The sequence below is a fragment of the Protomyctophum parallelum genome (assembly GCF_964188405.1).
Source record: "Protomyctophum parallelum genome assembly, chromosome: 3".
NCBI lineage: Eukaryota > Metazoa > Chordata > Actinopteri > Myctophiformes > Myctophidae > Protomyctophum > Protomyctophum parallelum.
Window position 1 is genome coordinate 22,563,666 of NC_139698.1, and position 18,369 is coordinate 22,582,034.

The window sequence follows — 18,369 nt, forward strand, 5'->3', positions numbered from 1 at the left end:
CATAGATAATAACAAACAGCAGGATAATAATAAAGAAAATTAAAACGATTTAAAGAAAGGAAGGAAAACAAGAGCAAAGAGAGAATAAAAAGACATCATCAAATGTACATGTGCATATAATCTTGAGCTAGTGTTACATTAGCCTAAGTGACTATTTTCCTTGTTGTTTGTTTGATTCTAGTTCATGGTTAGGCATATAAAGTAAGTACTACTACTACTAGGCCTATTACTACTACTACCTACCTGTCCTTTGTGGTAGTATTGCCCTTCGTACTGACAGCCACACTCGGCCACTGGAACGCACATGTTGTCACTGAGCACAAAGCCATCGTCACAAACGCAGCCCTCAGTGCAGACGCCTGCCTCCTCCTCCTCCTCCTCACAGCCCGGAGGAGAAACCAGACCACTGCACGTCTGGGGACAAGGAGCTGCACACGTCTCATAGTGACTGTTGGGACCACAGGATGGGGCTGAGAGAGAGACAGACATGCGCAAACGCACGCACACGTACGCACGCACACACACAGAATTAGAGTTAGAGTGAAAGAAACAACAACAAAAAGAGAGAAGGGATATAGGAGAGACAGAAGGAGAGACCGGTTAATCGAATAACGGACCATGTGAATTTGTGCGTGCGTGCGTGCGTGCGTTTGCGTGCGTGCGTCGTGTGTGTGTCTTACGACAGAAATCTTTAGTCCTCCATGTCTCCACGGTAGCTCCCGCCTCCTGGCAGGTGGTGCTGAAAGCTGATAGGCTACCACACAGGGCAGAGGTGTGGCCTTTGTACGCGCACATGTCATAGACACAGTCGTGGAGGAACTCCGTGTGGTCCAATTTGGCGTGACATTGTCTGGAGAGAGAGAGAGAGAGAAAGACAGAGACAGAGAGAGAGAGAGAGAGAGAGAGAGAGAGAGAGAGAGAGAGAGAGAGACAGAGAGACAGAGAGAGAGAGAGAGAGAGAGAGACAGAGAGAGACAGAGCCAGAGAGATTTACAAATGTCTTCCCATACACTAAAGGGCCTTTCAAACGTGGAGCGATATAACGTGCCTATAGTTAATTTTCAATGAGACCTGCGCTTTTGCTCAGAGAAGTTGCGGTGCGTGAGCGTGAGCGCGGTCCCGTGAATTTGTTGCGCACATCGTTACGTGCACACGCCCGCAACTCACCAGACCTGGATTCTGTTTAGCTTATTTTTTACGCTTGCGTTGTTGCGCCCCTCTTGAGCAGACCTGGAGGAGACCTGTGTTGATCCAGGCAACAACGCCTGCGTTCCTCGCTTCACGTTTGAAAGGCCCTTAATAGTGGGGGTCGCTGCTTCGTCTCTCTCTCTCATGCAGCTAAGGGTTCCTTCACCTGAAAAATATACTCTAAAGATTAAGTTAGTCCCGCGGCCTACGTGGCCGGTTAAGACTGAGGTTAGGGTTAACGACCTACGTACGTGGCCGGTTAAGACTGAGGTTAGGGTTAACGACCTACGTACGTGGCCGGTTAAGACTGAGGTTAGGGTTAACGACCTACGTGGCCGACTGAGGCTAGGGTTTGGGTTTGGGATAATTAGTTAGTAATCGGTCAGACAAACGGGAGGTCGGAAAACAATGGCGTGTTACCAAAGTTGCCGGCAGTCTATAGCTCATGGCACTAGGCTGTATAGCCACCAGGCACCATGACACATTGACACACATCTTGTAAACAAATGTATCCTAAAGAAAACCAATGTACTAGGAGGATATATTTAGGACTGGTTTGCCCTCCTTTACAAATCTTGATGCTCGTGTGTGTCTGAAAATATCACAGGTGTGATCACGTACTTAAACGGTCCTTTCTGGTCTGAGATGATGCCACAGAACGGGCTCTTCTGGTAGAGTACACTTAATGCAGGCTCACACTCAGGGCATTTCCCACCAGGACAGTCACTGGTACAGCCAAGACCCCCGCCTGCCTGCCAAAATACACACACAGTGCAATAAAACATTATGATTACACACACACATACACACACACACACACACACATACACACACACACACACACACATACACACACACACACACACACACACACACACATACACACACCCCCCCCCCCCCCCCCCCCCCCCCCCCCTACCTCTGCCTTCATCCCTGCATGTCTTACCTTCCAGCTGTGTCCAAAGGTGTTGGGGCTTTTGTCCTGGGAGCCGTCTGGTTTCTGGAAGTCATCTTTACCATTTTTATTATAGTTCCCACACAGCCCTGCCAGGAACAAGAAGGTCTACATATTTCTGTATGTTCGTACTTTAGCGTCAGTCAAAAAAAAAACAAAAAAAAGAAACCAGCTGAATAAATGTACATATTTGACGTGATTTAAGACACACAGAACCAGGGACCTGACTATACTTTATAAAGTTTGGACTTTAACTAACGCTTTAATCATACATTCCAATTCAATCAAGTTGAACGTTTTTCTTGAGACATGATGAACTGCACAACCAACCACAGCACACTGTTCGATCGTGTCAGTGAATCTTATATAAGTCAATTCCAACAAATTCCCAAACCTACCAGCTACAGCATTCGAATAAACGCTGGGTAGGGTCAGCCACACGTTGCTTCTCCAGTTAAACTTCAGCATCAAACCAAACGCAGTCTGCACGAAGCCAAAGTAACCACGTCGATATATCGACAGCTCTTCATCCGCTGTGGAGTAGGGAAGGTTGACGTTCCGGCCGTTGACCTGAGTGGAAGAACACGACAGACACCCACGCTTGTAGTAAATGGTAAATGGTGCATTTATATAGCGCCTTTATCCGATACCAAGGCACTTTACATTCACCCATACATTTACCCATTCACACACACATTCATATACACCGATGGCGGAGGAAACCATGCAAGGCACCGACCAGCACATCAGGAGCAATTAGAGACACACGGGGACTACAAATTTCACGCCCCCCAAATGAGACAGCGGCCCCACTTCAGGTCCGTTAGAACGTTGTCCCATATATGTTTGATTTGTCCTTTTCAATGTCACGTAACTGTCATCTCAATATACAACCCACAATGTACTATAATATACTCCATCAGTGTGTCAAAAGTGCTAGCATTTTAACTTGAGCAAATCTCAAGTTAAAGTAGTTGCACGTACACTACAGTATACGTCACGGTCGCATTCCTTGAGGTTTTCAATACCCAGATATATGTGTTGCGTTTTGTTTAAATAGGCTATGTATTTGTGGAAGATCCAAACAGCATCTTGCAAGACTAATTATTAATACTCACCTGGAGAATTCCCTATAGGTAGTTGAAAATGTCAGGATATGTCACTCCTCCATTTAGCTAGGTTATTTTACCAACTATTCAGCCAAGTTAATTATACAACGAGGTCAAGTTGACAACGGTAAAACACACCGTCGGAGCTCCGCGGTAGGTAGAACTTATAAGCCTGTGACATAGACAACATGAATGAACAAAGTCAGTCGGGATCAGGATTTATTATTGAGAATTCCACTCTTCAAAGTCGGCACTCGTAGCCTCGTGAAGGCAGTGTCGTCGCTGCAGTACACCGGTCTAACGGACCAGAAGTGGGGCCGCTGTCTCATTTGGGGGCGTGACATTTGTAGTGCCCGTGTGTCTATGACAATAAGGGAAGTGGCTGATTTTAGTGTGTCACTAAGGCGGTGTATTTGCGTTTGGGCCTTTTGACGGCCTTCAAGTTTCAGGAAAAAACCCAACAATACACAGGGAAGACATATTTGCACATTATAACCAACCACACCCGGGGTCTATTAGAGTAAACTAATAACTCCATATACAGTCACATACAGAACAGAAACAGTACAAGACGACGGCACCCCATCTTTAAATACAGTGACATGGATATACTGTCGCATGGATAAAAATGAGGGCATCGAGCTAGATTACAATTTACAATTTACAATTTAGGCATTTAGCAGACGCTCTTAATCCAGAGCGACTTACAATAATCAAGAACAAAAGCATGGGAAATACATCACAAAAGCATTAATAAAACATGCGTAAGATTAGAGGTACTAGATATTTACCAGGACTCTCTCCGGGTCGTCGCTGCTCATGCTGATGGTGTTGTTATACACAGTTATTGAGACAGACTTGGTGTAAGCCACGGCCTTGTTCCTCCCTCTGTTCTCATTCTGGACCAACACCTGGAACGGAACCAGATCTGCAAAACAATTAGCAGAAAACATATGTATGACATGTGTACAGTGTATGTGGGGGGATGTTTAATGTCTAACCTGGGGTTATATATAGTCCATTTGTGCCCATCTGTTGGTATAGTCCTTTTTAAATTGTGTTCTACTCACTCAGGCCCGGCGCCATGGGGGTCAAAATGGGTTGTTGACCCCTTAAACGGACCACCTTGACCCCCCTAGTCAAGATTGGTTCTCAAAGGGCGCATGCCTCTTACAGTCGCACAGAATGCACCGCAGCGCTCAGACAGATATGCAAATGTGTGGTTGTCCCTTCTACTATATGCAAATGACCCTACACCATTGGCTCCTCCCGCGGGGCCTTAGACATGTCACGATGTGTGACCATATATGGAGGCGTGGGGTGATATTAAATGCGACCTGCATGCGGTCACAAAAAATTAACAAAGCAAGATGTAACTTCAGATGTAACATTCACAAGCCTTTGCTAGATTGTTTATGTTATGTTTATGATTAATATATACTCTCAATGCTTATACTATGCATTGGTATACATACAGTAGAAAACCAATTAGGTAAAGTAGTTCAAGTTCTGTAATCGAAAAGTCTGATATATTTCTTCCATAACGAAAGGTACCGTGATGACTCAATTAATATTACTGCTCTAATACAGATATTTGATATTGACAGTTTGATGTCATCTTTGTTTACAGATAAGGCCTGTCACAATTATTACATAATTGCCTAATCGTCACATGACGGCCCCCGGGAATATTTACGATAACAATTACTAATTAGTGTGACATTATGTGACAATAAATCGCCAACATAAATGTGTAATGGTGACAGCCATGGCCTTGTGGTGGTGTGGTTAAAACCAAGAGTAGCAGACCTGGGTCAGAGCCCTTGACCAGCTGAGACAGCACGTAAGTACAGGTTCCCTGGAAGTCGAACCGGCGACCGTCAAAGGTCCGGTAGTGAGGGTCTCCCTTGGCCTGGCACGTCGCAAAGGACTCTGGGTAGCAGTTCCTGACTCCGCCCTTCACGGCACAGCGCTCATTCTTCTTACAGCTGAGTGACTTGCATGTGACCTGAAGAGGAGAGTGCACGTTGACCAATTCATTAATAATCACCTTTTTGATGCTCATGGATGGATTTACCAGGCAACAAGAACCTTTAGTGTTTTACTACATTTACTATAACACATAATATGCGTTATGCGCACGCACGCACGCACGAACGTCGAAAGCACGCACACACACACACACGCACGCACGCACGCACGCACGCACGCACACCCTACCTCTCCACCAACACAGCTACATTTGGTGTTGCAGCTGTTATCGGCCCAGAAGGTGGTTCCTGGTGGGTAGTACCTGCCCTCATGCTGACAGCCACAGCTGGACGTAGGTACACACCTGGAACACACACACATACGCGTGCACGCACACACACACACACACACACACACACACACACACACGCACGCACGCATGCGTGCACACACAGTATTCAATATTTGAGAAATAGCTCAAATAAGCAACTACACTACACTTTAGAAACAAGTCCAAGAAACCACAACCCGCAACAACCAATACTGTGTACTTACTTGTCTCCACTCAGCACCAGTCCCTCCACACAGAGGACTGTAGTGTGTACTTACTGGTCTCTACTCAGCACCAGCCCCTCCACACAGAGGACTGTAGTGTGTATACTTACTGGTCTCCACTCAGCACCAGTCCCTCCACACAGAGGACTGTAGTGTGTATACTTACTGGTCTCCACTCAGCACCAGTCCCTCCACACAGAGGACTGTAGTGTGTACTTACTGGTCTCCACTCAGCACCAGTCCCTCCACACAGAGGACTGTAGTGTGTACTTACTGGTCTCCACTCAGCACCAGTCCCTCCACACAGAGGACTGTAGTGTGTATACTTACTGGTCTCCACTCAGCACCAGTCCCTCCACACAGAGGACTGTACTGTGTACTTACTGGTCTCCACTCAGCACCAGTCCCTCCACACAGAGGACTGTACTGTGTACTTACTGGTCTCCACTCAGCACCAGTCCCTCCACACAGAGGACTGTAGTGTGTACTTACTGGTCTCCACTCAGCACCAGTCCCTCCACACAGAGGACTGTAGTGTGTATACTTACTGGTCTCCACTCAGCACCAGTCCCTCCACACAGAGGACTGTACTGTGTACTTACTGGTCTCCACTCAGCACCAGTCCCTCCACACAGAGGACTGTAGTGTGTATACTTACTGGTCTCCACTCAGCACCAGTCCCTCCACACAGAGGACTGTAGTGTGTATTACTTACTGGTCTCCACTCAGCACCAGTCCCTCCACACAGAGGACTGTAGTGTGTACTTACTGGTCTCCACTCAGCACCAGTCCCTCCACACAGAGGACTGTAGTGTGTATACTTACTGGTCTCCACTCAGCACCAGTCCCTCCACACAGATGACTGTAGTGTGTACTTACTGGTCTCCACTCAGCACCAGTCCCTCCACACAGAGGACTGTAGTGTGTACTTACTGGTCTCCACTCAGCACCAGTCCCTCCACACAGAGGACTGTAGTGTGTATTACTTACTGGTCTCCACTCAGCACCAGTCCCTCGTCACACTGGCATCCCTCCACACAGGGGTCCGTACACTGCTTCTCACTGTCCACAGAGCCACAGGACGACGGACAGGCGGAGCCGCACGCTTCATAGTGACTGCCTGCGGGACAGGACAGGGCTGGCCGGAGAGAAAAAAATCACACCCGTGTGAACCGAGTGGTGCAACTCCCCTCTCTCTATCTCCCCCCCCCCCTCCCCCCTCTCTCTCTCTCTCTCTCTCTCTCATTAGCAGGCAACAGTGCAGCACTGTCTCTCTGTTTCTGGCAAACAGCGCCCCTACTGGTACTCAAACTGGTGCTCATTAACCAACACAAATAACTTTGAGGGACATAGACAATATGATATTAAATATTAAAAGCAGTTTTAAAATGCATGTTATTTGCGCTTCAAAGGAGCATTCAAAAGATTTGGAAAAAAAACCCTGTTCCGCCCCGGTAACAATTAAGATGTGCACATGCACGCAGTACAGTGGGGGGGGGGGACACGCGACAGGCCAACAGCACACACACCCGCTCGATCATGATTGGTGGAAGGCCCCTCTCTATCCTGATTGGAAGAAGGCTGGGCGGCCACCTAGCCAAAAACGAAACCTAAGGTGTTTTGACCCCCAGGGGTTAACCGGGGACAGGGAGGAACTCCTTATAATTATGTTCAGCTCACTCTATAGTAGGGAGGATTATCACGACAAAACAAAAAAATAAGTTATATTTGAATTAAGTGAAATCACTGAATATACCTTTAACTAGTGTTGACTAAACATTATAAGGCTATAGGCTATAGGTTCGTGAGGTCGGCCATCCCCCGGCCCGGTACAGAGTTGTTGCACCGCCGAAGTTGGTCGGTCTGTTCAGCAGTGAGCAGAACTGGCCGGGAGGTATATATTGTAGCGTGTTTATCTGCATGACCATGTGTTTTGACCATGTCTACACCAGTGGTTCCCAGAAAGCGGCTGTAGGAAACCTCACTGGAACAGGACAGACTATATGGAGCAGAATGTTTTCCTGTTTGACTTACGACAGTTGGCAGCCATCCTCCATTCTGGGTTGACTTTCACTCCCTCAGAGAGACAGGCATCAGTGTAGCTCTTCAAGTTATCACAGAGGATCTGTCTGGCGCCTAGACACAGACAGACAGAAAAGACATTTCTCAGAAAACTGTCAGGATTTAGAAGACATTTGTAGAATCTGCCTCAGGTCTTAATGGGCTAAAGTCCTAATAAAATATTTTATATAAGTGAAGACAGCCGATCTCCATTCTTTTCCTATTATTATTACTTTTATTATTTTTAATTAACATTGCATACACACAGAGGTGTTCTCTGCTTGAAAGGTATTATGACGTATTGTTCCAAGTTCCTACCTTTATTGATGCAGACGTCATAGACACAGTTGTCCAGGTACATTGCAGGCTCCACCGCATCGTGACCGGCTGAGAACGGTCCATCTTTCTGGGCCAGGACTCCACACAGGCTGGGTTTCTGGTAGTGAGTCTGCTGGCTGGGCGAACAGTAGGGACAGTGTCCCCCGCAGTTATCACTGCAGAAACGGTCAGAGTCCTCCACCTTCCATGTCTGGATCATCTTCAGGACAGCAGATAGACGTTTTCCTGCAGGGGACAATTTACAATTTAGGCATTTAGCAGACGCTCTTAATCCAGAGCGATTTAAGCAAGAACGTAAACCTACGTGAAATACATAAATAATTGTCATCAAGAATCATATGTAAGCTATGCACATAACAGTGGAATATCTATATAATGAAACTATGCATATACATAGAGTGCTATTATGTCTAGATAAAACGCTAAGTTTTATATCTAAGTTTCTAAGTTACATATGTTGAGCCTTTGCATACGCCTGTAAGGTCGTCAAGGCTTGGGCCATTGCTACGGCAAGTGCTATGGGCTAAAATTTATTTGGTGGGTTTTTAGACCACGGCGGAAGATCGGGAGCAATCTGCAGTCAACAGTCAATATAAAAAGATGTATTTCATTTTACAGTCAGTCACCGATATAAAAAACCTTTTTTTTAAGATCTAATAAGGGGATAATAAGGGGACAAAACAAAGACAACATGAAGATGGCAAGAGAGGAGAATACTGGAGTTTGTGTGGCATGTCACTTATACGCAAGACATAGGAAATATACAAGATAATATTACCACTGGGTTCAGACAGGTCATCTTTCCTGTCTCCGTTGTAGTTCCCGCAGAGGCCCCCTAGGTGGCGGTAGTAGGAGGAGGGCACGGTGATGTAGAGCCTGGTGTTCCAGTCGTATTTGACGCGGAGGCTGAAGTCGGTGGTGAGAACGGCGTAGGAACCTCTGCGCTTCACGGACACTTTACCGCCCGACAGACTGACCGGCAGGTGCACCAGCTCACCATTCACCTGATCAAAGAGATGAGGACACTTTACCACCCGACAGACTGACCGGGAGGTGCACCAGCACACCATTCACCTGAAAGGCACCATTTTATTTATGATAACGTTATGTACCGACGACAGAACATGAGCGAAACAAACAGGAAATTAAAGTAACCACTTGAACCCGACAGTATACTTATAGTTGACCAGAGTACCCCAGAGGTCGATACGACACTAGGCCCCGTCCTTGCCCTCTACACTAAATATCTTAGAAGAAAATTGCCGATCTACGAGCAATACCGCAATATTAACTTGTAGATCTGCTATTTACAATTAGTGTTCACCTCGGTACAGGGTCACTACGTTTCAGATGGAGGTGGTTAAGACACAAGCATACCTTTTCCTCCCAATGCTTTCACGAGGATTTAGAGAAGAGAAGAGAAGAGAAGAGAAGAGAAGAGAAGAGAAGAGAAGAGAAGAGAAGAGAAGAGAAGAGAAGAGAAGAGAAGAGAAGAGAAGAGAAGAGAAGAGAAGAGAAGAGAAGAGAAGAGGAATACGTTATATTACCAGGACTTTCCCTCTGTGCCTGTTGATGCTGATCGTCTGGTTGTAAACGCTGACGGTTACAGTCCTCACGAAAGACACCCGACGGCTACCACGGTGATTGTTCTTGGTTGTCACGGTGAAGGGTGTCAGTCCAGCAGCCTGCTCGGTAACCGCTGTCATGGTGTAGGTACAGGTGCCCTGCAAATGAGCAAAACCTTTTTTGCCCTTGGCTCAAACAAACAAACAACAAAGCTCTGCCTTCAACAATCTATATAAATAAATGAGGAATCGCTGTGAGAAGATTTGCATTAAAGTGAATTGCTACAGAATCAAAATGCTCTGTGAAAGCAGTTTGCTCAGGGACCCTGCTTTAACAGCTGGTATGGTGGCTAGTTGTCCCCGACTAAGGATTGCCTCTACTGGAGGATAGATAGGATCCAGGGCTATATCTTGCGCCACCCCATAAACCTTATTTGCCATTTTTTACTATTTAAAAAAACCTTTTAAAAACGTGTAGATCGGCTATAGTTGAACAATTTTAAAATGATTTTCAAAATAGTAAAAAATGGCAAATACGTTTAGGGATAAGGGATAAGGGTGGCGCAAGATGGAGCCTCCAGACTAGAGCCTAGATATAGGGTTACGCAAACTGTGTTCACTTCATGGGCGGCTCTCCTACATAGACTTCTTCCTGGACCGGAAGTAGGCAGAAATGCATTGGACTCAGGCAACAGCCCAGCTTTAATGATCTTACATTTAGATTGTTTTGTAATATAAAACATAAACATTAAAGAGACTTTAGTTGTTACTGTACAATACTTTAAAACAGTTGTCATGTTGCACACATGCTTAAAATAGCTCTTATTTGCGCCGCCCTCATTGAAAACAATGTATTTCCAACTCCAGCTTGTCTCAGTTCAGGCTGCATGAACAGTGCTCGAGCGCTCGGTTTCTGCCCCCTCTATATCGTAACTCTTCTATTACATGGCTCTGGATAGATCAATCTCCCAGGGTCTAGTGCCTCATATTGCATGCCCTCATTGCTCACATTAGGGATGTCCCAATCACGTTTATTTTCTCCCGATCCGATTCCGATCATTAGATTTCTGCCGATACAGATTCTTCCCGATCCGATATTTATATTTTTTATAGAACACGTTTATGCCATATCACAACAGTATACAATATCCCAAATCACAGACAACATATCCAGTCTAAAATATTGACACTAGGGATGTCCCGATCATGTTTTTTGGCTCCGGGTCCGATTCAGATTATTTTAAAATGATGTGATCGGCCCCGATTTCCGATCACCCGATCCGATCAGGACAACCCTATAGCTCACATGATACCGCAATAAGCCACTCCAAGAATATAAAAAGGGTAAAAAAAAATCCTGCTAAATAAAGAAAGGTAAAAAAAGAATATACAAAGGGTACGTTTTACATGTTTGTAACTGTGTATTCTGAGTTAGCAGCTATAGTTGTAGAGCAGGGTTCCCCAATAATAAAAATAAAAATAAATAAAAGTTTTAAGTTTTTAGTTTTTTTAAGGGGTCTCAGATATAAATGGCATTACATGGGGGTCGGGTCAATAGCCTATGCATGTCAAACTGGGCATCCTTTTCAAATGGGGTCTTGCCCTGAAAATAATTTTTCAGGGCAAGACCTCGACCTCGCTCGTGCGGACTCGGCCCCCAGCCTGGTACGCTAGTCAAAATATGGCCCTTGAGTTAAGTTAATTGGGGAAGCCTGTTGTGGAGCATACCTGGAAGTCGTAGCGTCGACCGTCAAAGGTCTGATAGTGGGGATCCCCGACCGCGCGGCACGTGGCAGTGGTCGTGTGTACGCACACGCCTTTCACACACTTCTCCTTCTCCTTACACGTCAATCCATCACAGGGGTCCACAGGGGGAGGAGGGGGAGGGACTCCTATGAGGCAGGCAGGCAGGTGTGTGTGTTTTATTATCTCGTTTGGCACAGATTGGGTAAAGCTTGGGGTCATTAGGGTTAGATCAGGGGTGTTTAGAGTCAGGGTCATGAAAAGTTGATTTTAACAACATCAATTATAGTAAGATATGAATGACTATATGCAAATGTGTGTGAGCGCGCGCAACCGTGTGTGCATGCAATTTATAATTTACAATTTAGGCATTTAGCAGACACTCTTAATCCAGAGCGACTTACATGTCAGTAAGCAGGAACAAAAAACATGGTAATACATCAAATACATAAAAATAGTGAATAGGACAATATAATGCTTCTGCTTGAGCATGTGCGTGTCTTAGCCCTGGTCCAGTGCGTCAGCAAGTCTCTCACTGACGCCCTGTCGGACACCCATCCACTGCTCTGTAGCAATTTTCTCACTGCCGTGTGAGGCTTTAGAATTCCCCAGAAAATAAACAAAACGACTACTCACCGAAACAAAGCCTGCTAGACCTTGGTAAAAGTCTATTCTCAAAGCTGGGAAGTGCCTCAGGTCCCCAGCTTCTCTCTAAAATGCACTTTGTGCCATTTTAATAAAGTAATGTACCGGACAGAGTAACTTCTTCTACAATGGCATTTGCGGGTTGTGACTGCTCAGATACACTTGGATGCATTTTATTTCATGACAAAAATAGTGCATTTTAGAGAGAAGCTGGGGAACTGAGGCACTTCCCAGCTTTGAGAATAGACTTTTACCCAGGTCTAGCAGGCTTTGTTTCGGTGAGTAGTTACGTCGTTTTCTTTTCTTTTTTGGGTAATTCTAACGCCTCACACGGCAGTAGGAAAATTGCTACAGAGCATTGGATGGGTGTCCGACATGGCGTCAGTGAGAGACTTGCTGATGCACTGGACCAGGGCTAGTGCGTGTCTGTGTGTCTGCGTGCGTGCGCATGCGTGCACACACATACCTTGCGCGCACACTCCGGCGGTGCCGTATCCGTACCGTCTCCGCCCGCCGTAGACGTACACAGCCATGCGGGCGTCGCCCGCCACGGTCACGTGACCCCGGCCCTTCCCCAGGGGCACGCTCGACCACACCCACTTCCTGTCAAACGGGAAGTGCGTCCACTTGGGCGAGGCGCAGCTCCCTCCGCGGCACACCCGGACGCTGGCCGCCCCCTCTCTCTCGGAGAGCACGAGGGCGCGGCTCGACATCCCGCGGCCCAGCGTCTCCACCGACCAATCGGTGGCCAGCTTGCAGGAGGGCGCCAGCGCCATCAGGAAGGGGTCGTGCGGTCGGTTGCTGCTGAGGAATAACACCATCACCTTCCTGTTGCTCCTGACCATCATGGGGTTCTTGTGTTTCACCTTCTCCGCGAGGACCTCCCCGGCCTGCAACTTCCTGTGGACAGAGAGGTTCCCCCGATAATATGTCGTAATGCCGTCCGGAAGAAAGCACCTAACTCAGGGGTGCCCAAAATGTAGGCCGTGATCTACCAGTATATCACAAAGGCTTTACGGGTAGAGCACATGACATGCCCCTAAATATATATATACTGTAATTAAAAAAGAAAAGAGGCATCTGCCACTTCAATTAAGGTGCCTTCATTGATTGACATCAAAACGGCATGTCAGATCAAACCCACAATGCAAGATTTTGTTTTCAAGAGTGTTGCACACAAACAAAACAAAATAATACCAATTCCATTTCCCCCCTCTATTTCCCATTCCATGTGCGTTTGTCTTATATGTAACACCAGTACCGCTATTCTAAAGCCCATTCAGGTAGAAACTATTTCCAGCACTATCAAAATGCGCTGGTCATTTTGAAAGTAGCAGAAAGTGTGGGCCTCGCTGATCTCCATTATTGAGGTTTTTTATATTTTTTTCTTCATACATTCCAATGATATTGTATTGAACACCCTTTACGTCTTGTGTGTTGGTTGAAAAACATATTGAACCAATGAAAAGTATTATAAATCCGTTTGAGCTGGATGTCCTGCTGAGTTTGGTGCTTTTCTTCCAGACAGAGATGTACAGTGTTATGCTGTAGGATAAATCATTTTTGATCAGTCCAATTTAAAATCGATGGACGTGTTTATTTAAAGTGTAAATACTGTTTAGGTATCCTATAGCTGTCCACTGTTGAATCATTTGATTGCATTAATAAAGAATCTCCATAAGAATAATTTGAGCAAAGAAGAAAGCCCATTCGATTAAAAAACAAACAAATATAAATCATCAATCGAAATACACAACTTTAGTGACATCATAACCCTAACCCCTCTCATACAACAACAGCTGTGGGCGAGGCTTAAGTTCAGGTGGAGTGGTGCTAAGGTGAAAACCAGGTATACTTAAGGGTGTGGCCACGTAAAAACATAATTTTTACACATTCTGTACACTTTTTGAAAAAGTAGTAGTATAATCATAATCATAGTACCTGATCATGGTTTTTTTTTGGGTGGGAACCCCTTTTGGTGTTAGCACTATGTTATGCTTTAGCTATTGAAAAATAGCAGATCTACAAGCTCATAGCGCGCCACCGAGTGGCAGGCTACGAGCTTGTAGGTCTGCTATTTTTGGAAAAATCGAAGAACGACTCAGATGTAGAAGATTTTCTTTTAGAATCTGATCTCAGGTCAGAATGGGTGAAAGAATTAACTTTAACTCATATAAACTAACCTGGTTTTTATGTTTCTGTCGGTCCTGTGCACCGTGACCTCTGTGTTGTCGTCGGCGGCCACTATGATGGCATATTCCCGGGCGTGGCGTTGGCCCGTACTGGGCACCAGGTACTCTTTGCCCATCCTTCGGACCGGGGGAAGCTGCTCGTACACGTGTTCACACTTGGCCCCCATGGACAGGCACTGGTGGCCCGCCAAGACCGCCACCGGCCGCTGGGATCTGATCCGCGTCCCCGACAAGTCCTGGCGACCGCGCACGAGATACGTCTCGTACGGCGCCAGAGTGACGCTCTGCTCCTTCCCGCCGGGCCAGGAGGCCCCTCCTCTCAGCTTGATGTTGCTCGCGGGGGTGAAGGTGACCGTGTTGGAGCTGTTTCCGTTGGTTACGGCCACCAAGCTGTCCATTTTTCTCGTGCCTCTGGGAGTGTAGGCCACGTGGTCCACGCCCAGCTGGGCGACGGGGGCGACCACCGTGCCGGCCGTTGTCGCGGGCTTGTGGTTGAACGCCACCACGGAGATGTCCGCGCTGGACGAGACTCGGACCGCGGCGTCGGCCGAGGCGCCGCCGCGCACGAGCTGTGACTCGTATGGCAGGCTCACCCATTCGGTCTGATGTGCAGATAACGTCAACCATTTGGAGAACTCCACGGAACCAACCTGCGGATGTATGAGCGGAAAATACTTCTAAGTATGTGTATATAGCCTTACGCGGAGGCGGGGATTTAACACGGGGCTCCCACTTGGCAGGGCTGTTTCGGGCTGGGTCCAAGGGGCCAGTGAGGCGCTCCAACGTTGAAGCGCTGGGCCCTAGTGGTAAGAGGAAGGACTGCAGGCGGACCCGTGGATTCATGACGAGGAAACCCCGTGCAGCTGGGCTTTAACATTGAGCGCTCCGCATTGGACCACCAAAATTTGGTGGTCCAATGCGGAAGTAGACGCCACTGAGCAACTTCCACTGACATGAATAGCGGAGGGGCGGAGCTTCGCGCCCCGGATTACAGTTTAGGCAATAGACTGACACCACAACGCGTATTCAGGGCGGAGTCACCACCCCCAGGGGAAGTTGTGATTTGCTCTCGTTCACTGCAATGCAATTTGCGGCATTTCCAAAACAATATTGCGCAGAGTAGCGATTATCAAACGTATTTGCAATGCCATACGTTGAAAGATCTGTTGCCTGTGGACAAGGCACGTTACCTCCGCAAGTTAGATAATATCGGCATAGATGTTTGTCCGTATGTGATTAAGGATTGGAAAAAGTCGCATTGGCAGCCATAGAAAATTCTGCCCAGGGTAAAAAAACGGATGTGACGTTTTTGGGCGTTCCTGTCTTATGTGGTGTCAGTGTATTGGCAAAAAAGGGTTACAAAAATTGTGGGCTAAAAATATAAAAGGTGGTTCTATTTGTATGGACATGGTCTTTGTAAATGAATAAACTTAAAGTAGGCTTTAGGCCCTGCTTTGTTCAACAGGGTCCTCCAGGGCTGTGCCTGTGATATCTGGCATATATAGGCCTAGAATTGCTTGTAAGAATTTGAAGCTACTGACTGTACATTCTATCTACAAAAGAGCTACACAAACTAAGTCAACATTTTTATGTTTATTATTTTATTATTGCTATTTTGTAACTTCTAATCACCTGTATGTGGACCTTGGCTTCAGAGCCCTGGGCAGTTAGGACCAGCTGGAGTTTATGAACCCTCATTTGGCCTTGGTAGTTTGGAAGAAATGTCGTGATGAACTCTCTACCGACAGAGCAACTCTGGCACACTGGAGAGGAGGGGAGAGGAGAGGAGAGGAGAGGAGAGGAGAGGAATAAGCTATTATGTAAGGGAAATTGAATATCAAGGAAAGTTCAACGTTATTGAGAAATACACCGAGACAGGACAGTCTTGAATCACTCTGGAAAGGTCTATAATGACCACCTCGCTGTTCATGTACACACTTAAAACACAGAAATGATTATCATTATTGAATGAAAATGTGTTCATTGCTTCTCCTAAAGAAAATAGTCGGTTAGTAGGCAGTAGCAGATTGCAACACGGCATGCTTGCCAAAACTTAAGGGCCTTTCTCAGCCCCACCCTTCTCCCATTGTTTATATTGTGTTTGTTTTGTGTTTTGTTTGTTTTGTATTGTGAACATCAATACATCCCCATTTGCCATCAATTAAGTTATAGCAGCCACCAAACAATTGAAGTCATTAAAGCTTTTGGTCCGGATAATATTCCAGCACTGATCTGGAAAAATAAGCAATTCCAATATCTATTGCTCAATTTCTGCAATAATACCTTCAACACATTCAAGGCACCGGCTATATGGCATAAAAAACAGATCATCCCAACACCTAAGAAAGGAGACCTCTCATTAGCCAATAATTATAGAGGAATTGCCCTAATGCAATTGCCAATTCTACACTTTCAAAGAAACTAGAGAAACGGTTGGATGGCACTTACACCCGCCTTCTAATGAGAGCGCAAAATCTGTCTTGGAAGAGCCACCCATCGACTAATCTAATATACAGTACGGCAACCTTCCCTGTGTTTCTTCACTAGTCCAATCCAGAAGAACACAGTTTGCCGGCCACTGCTACAGAGCTGACAATGAGGTTATATCTTCTCTTCTTCTCTGGAGTCCTGCCTCAAAGCAGACCAGAGGTAGAAAACTGTCGTACCCTACTACCCTTATGTCATCGCTAGGGACACATGCATCAGTAAGCAGGAACTGGGGATGGCGATGAAGGACCGGAAAGTCTGGCGTGGCATTGTGAAATCCATGATCTCGACTGCGGTCGAAAAGTGATGAGGGTGATGATATTGTGTTTACTTGGCCACAGCACCAGGGGGGTAGGGCGGAAGTGAGCGGGTGGGGTTGACATACCGGTGGCGGTATGCCCTTACTGGGCTGCATTCACAAATTCAAGACACCTGTCTTGCGTTTGTCTTGTGTCTGTGTTTAATGGCCGCTCAAATGCATTTCGAATGGAATGGAATTTTGTTTGATGGGAGCCTAGGGCAGAACACATCCATCAAAGCTGTGTTCAGAAACAAGTCAGGTGTCAGACACAAGGCAAGTGTCTTGAATGTAGCCCAGTAAGGTCATGTCAACCCCGCCCGCTCAACTCCGCCCCACCCCCTCCTGGTGCTGTGGCCATCTTGGAAACTAAACACAATATAAACAGTGGGAGAAGGTTGGGGCCGAGAAAGGCACTTATTGTCCATTCCTCGCCTTACATGTTTTCAGAAACATATAGCCTACTGTACCATCATAGCAGCGGTCTCCTTTCGAGAAATAACAGAATGCCGTAATTGACCTATCAACTGCCATGTAATAAGAAATGCAACAGCATGATAGACTTGATATGAAAATGTCAATAAAGGTTATGTTGTACCTGCCAGCAGTGTTGCAGCAGCAACACACAGTAGGAGAGGCCTCGTGCCCATGGCTAAGACAGACACAGACAGACAGACAGACAGACAGACAGACAGACAGACAGACAGACAGACAGACAGACAGAATAAATTTACTTAAAATTGTCAAACTAACATTCATGTTGTATTGACCAGACAGTGCAGGCCTTGTGGTTAGAGTGTCCGCCCTGAAACTGGGAGGTCGGTGGTTCGATCCCCGGCTGGGTCATACCAACGACTGTAAAAATGGGACCCAATGCCTCCCTGCTTGGCACTCAGCATCAATGGGTTGGATTGGGGGGTCAAATCTACTAATGATTCCCGAGCGCGGCGCACGCTGCGGCTCACCGCTCCAAGAGATCGGTCAAATGCAGAGAACAAATTTCACTATGTGGTAATGTCTGTGACTAATCGTACAACTTTGACTTTGTATGATTACATTTGTTTGTTGTTTTTAATTGTAGTATAATATATGTGCTACTGTACATGCACATATATTGGAGACAGAGTCACAGCTGCTAACATACAGTATACACATTCACATAAGACAAAATAATTCACCATGAAACACAAAAAAAAAAGAACTGAGTTAAAGTGCAACTATAGTCAATAAAGTGCATTCGGCAATCTCTGATTGAGCATTT

General features: G+C 46.2%; 1 protein-coding gene across 2 annotated transcripts in view; it reads right to left on the reverse strand.

Annotated features, from left to right (window-relative positions):
* Positions 1-17,756, reverse strand: part of LOC310856313 (IgGFc-binding protein-like) — a 35,353-nt gene extending 17,597 nt beyond the window's left edge. For both annotated transcript variants that reach the window (XM_083761658.1, XM_083761659.1), the window contains exons 1-18: positions 17,707-17,756; positions 15,956-16,086; positions 14,315-14,973; positions 12,598-13,031; positions 11,472-11,635; positions 9,726-9,902; positions 8,957-9,182; positions 8,158-8,403; positions 7,813-7,914; positions 6,769-6,916; positions 5,473-5,587; positions 5,062-5,260; positions 4,044-4,180; positions 2,542-2,713; positions 2,135-2,232; positions 1,810-1,940; positions 681-850; positions 244-470 (exon numbers count right to left, since the gene is read on the reverse strand). In XM_083761658.1, the coding sequence (XP_083617784.1) occupies positions 244-470; positions 681-850; positions 1,810-1,940; positions 2,135-2,232; positions 2,542-2,713; positions 4,044-4,180; positions 5,062-5,260; positions 5,473-5,587; positions 6,769-6,916; positions 7,813-7,914; positions 8,158-8,403; positions 8,957-9,182; positions 9,726-9,902; positions 11,472-11,635; positions 12,598-13,031; positions 14,315-14,973; positions 15,956-16,021 (3,471 nt within the window). In that variant the 5' untranslated portion in view covers positions 16,022-16,086; positions 17,707-17,756. The remainder of the gene's footprint in view (positions 1-243; positions 471-680; positions 851-1,809; positions 1,941-2,134; positions 2,233-2,541; positions 2,714-4,043; positions 4,181-5,061; positions 5,261-5,472; positions 5,588-6,768; positions 6,917-7,812; positions 7,915-8,157; positions 8,404-8,956; positions 9,183-9,725; positions 9,903-11,471; positions 11,636-12,597; positions 13,032-14,314; positions 14,974-15,955; positions 16,087-17,706) is intronic.
* Positions 17,757-18,369: the final 613 nt, after the last annotated feature.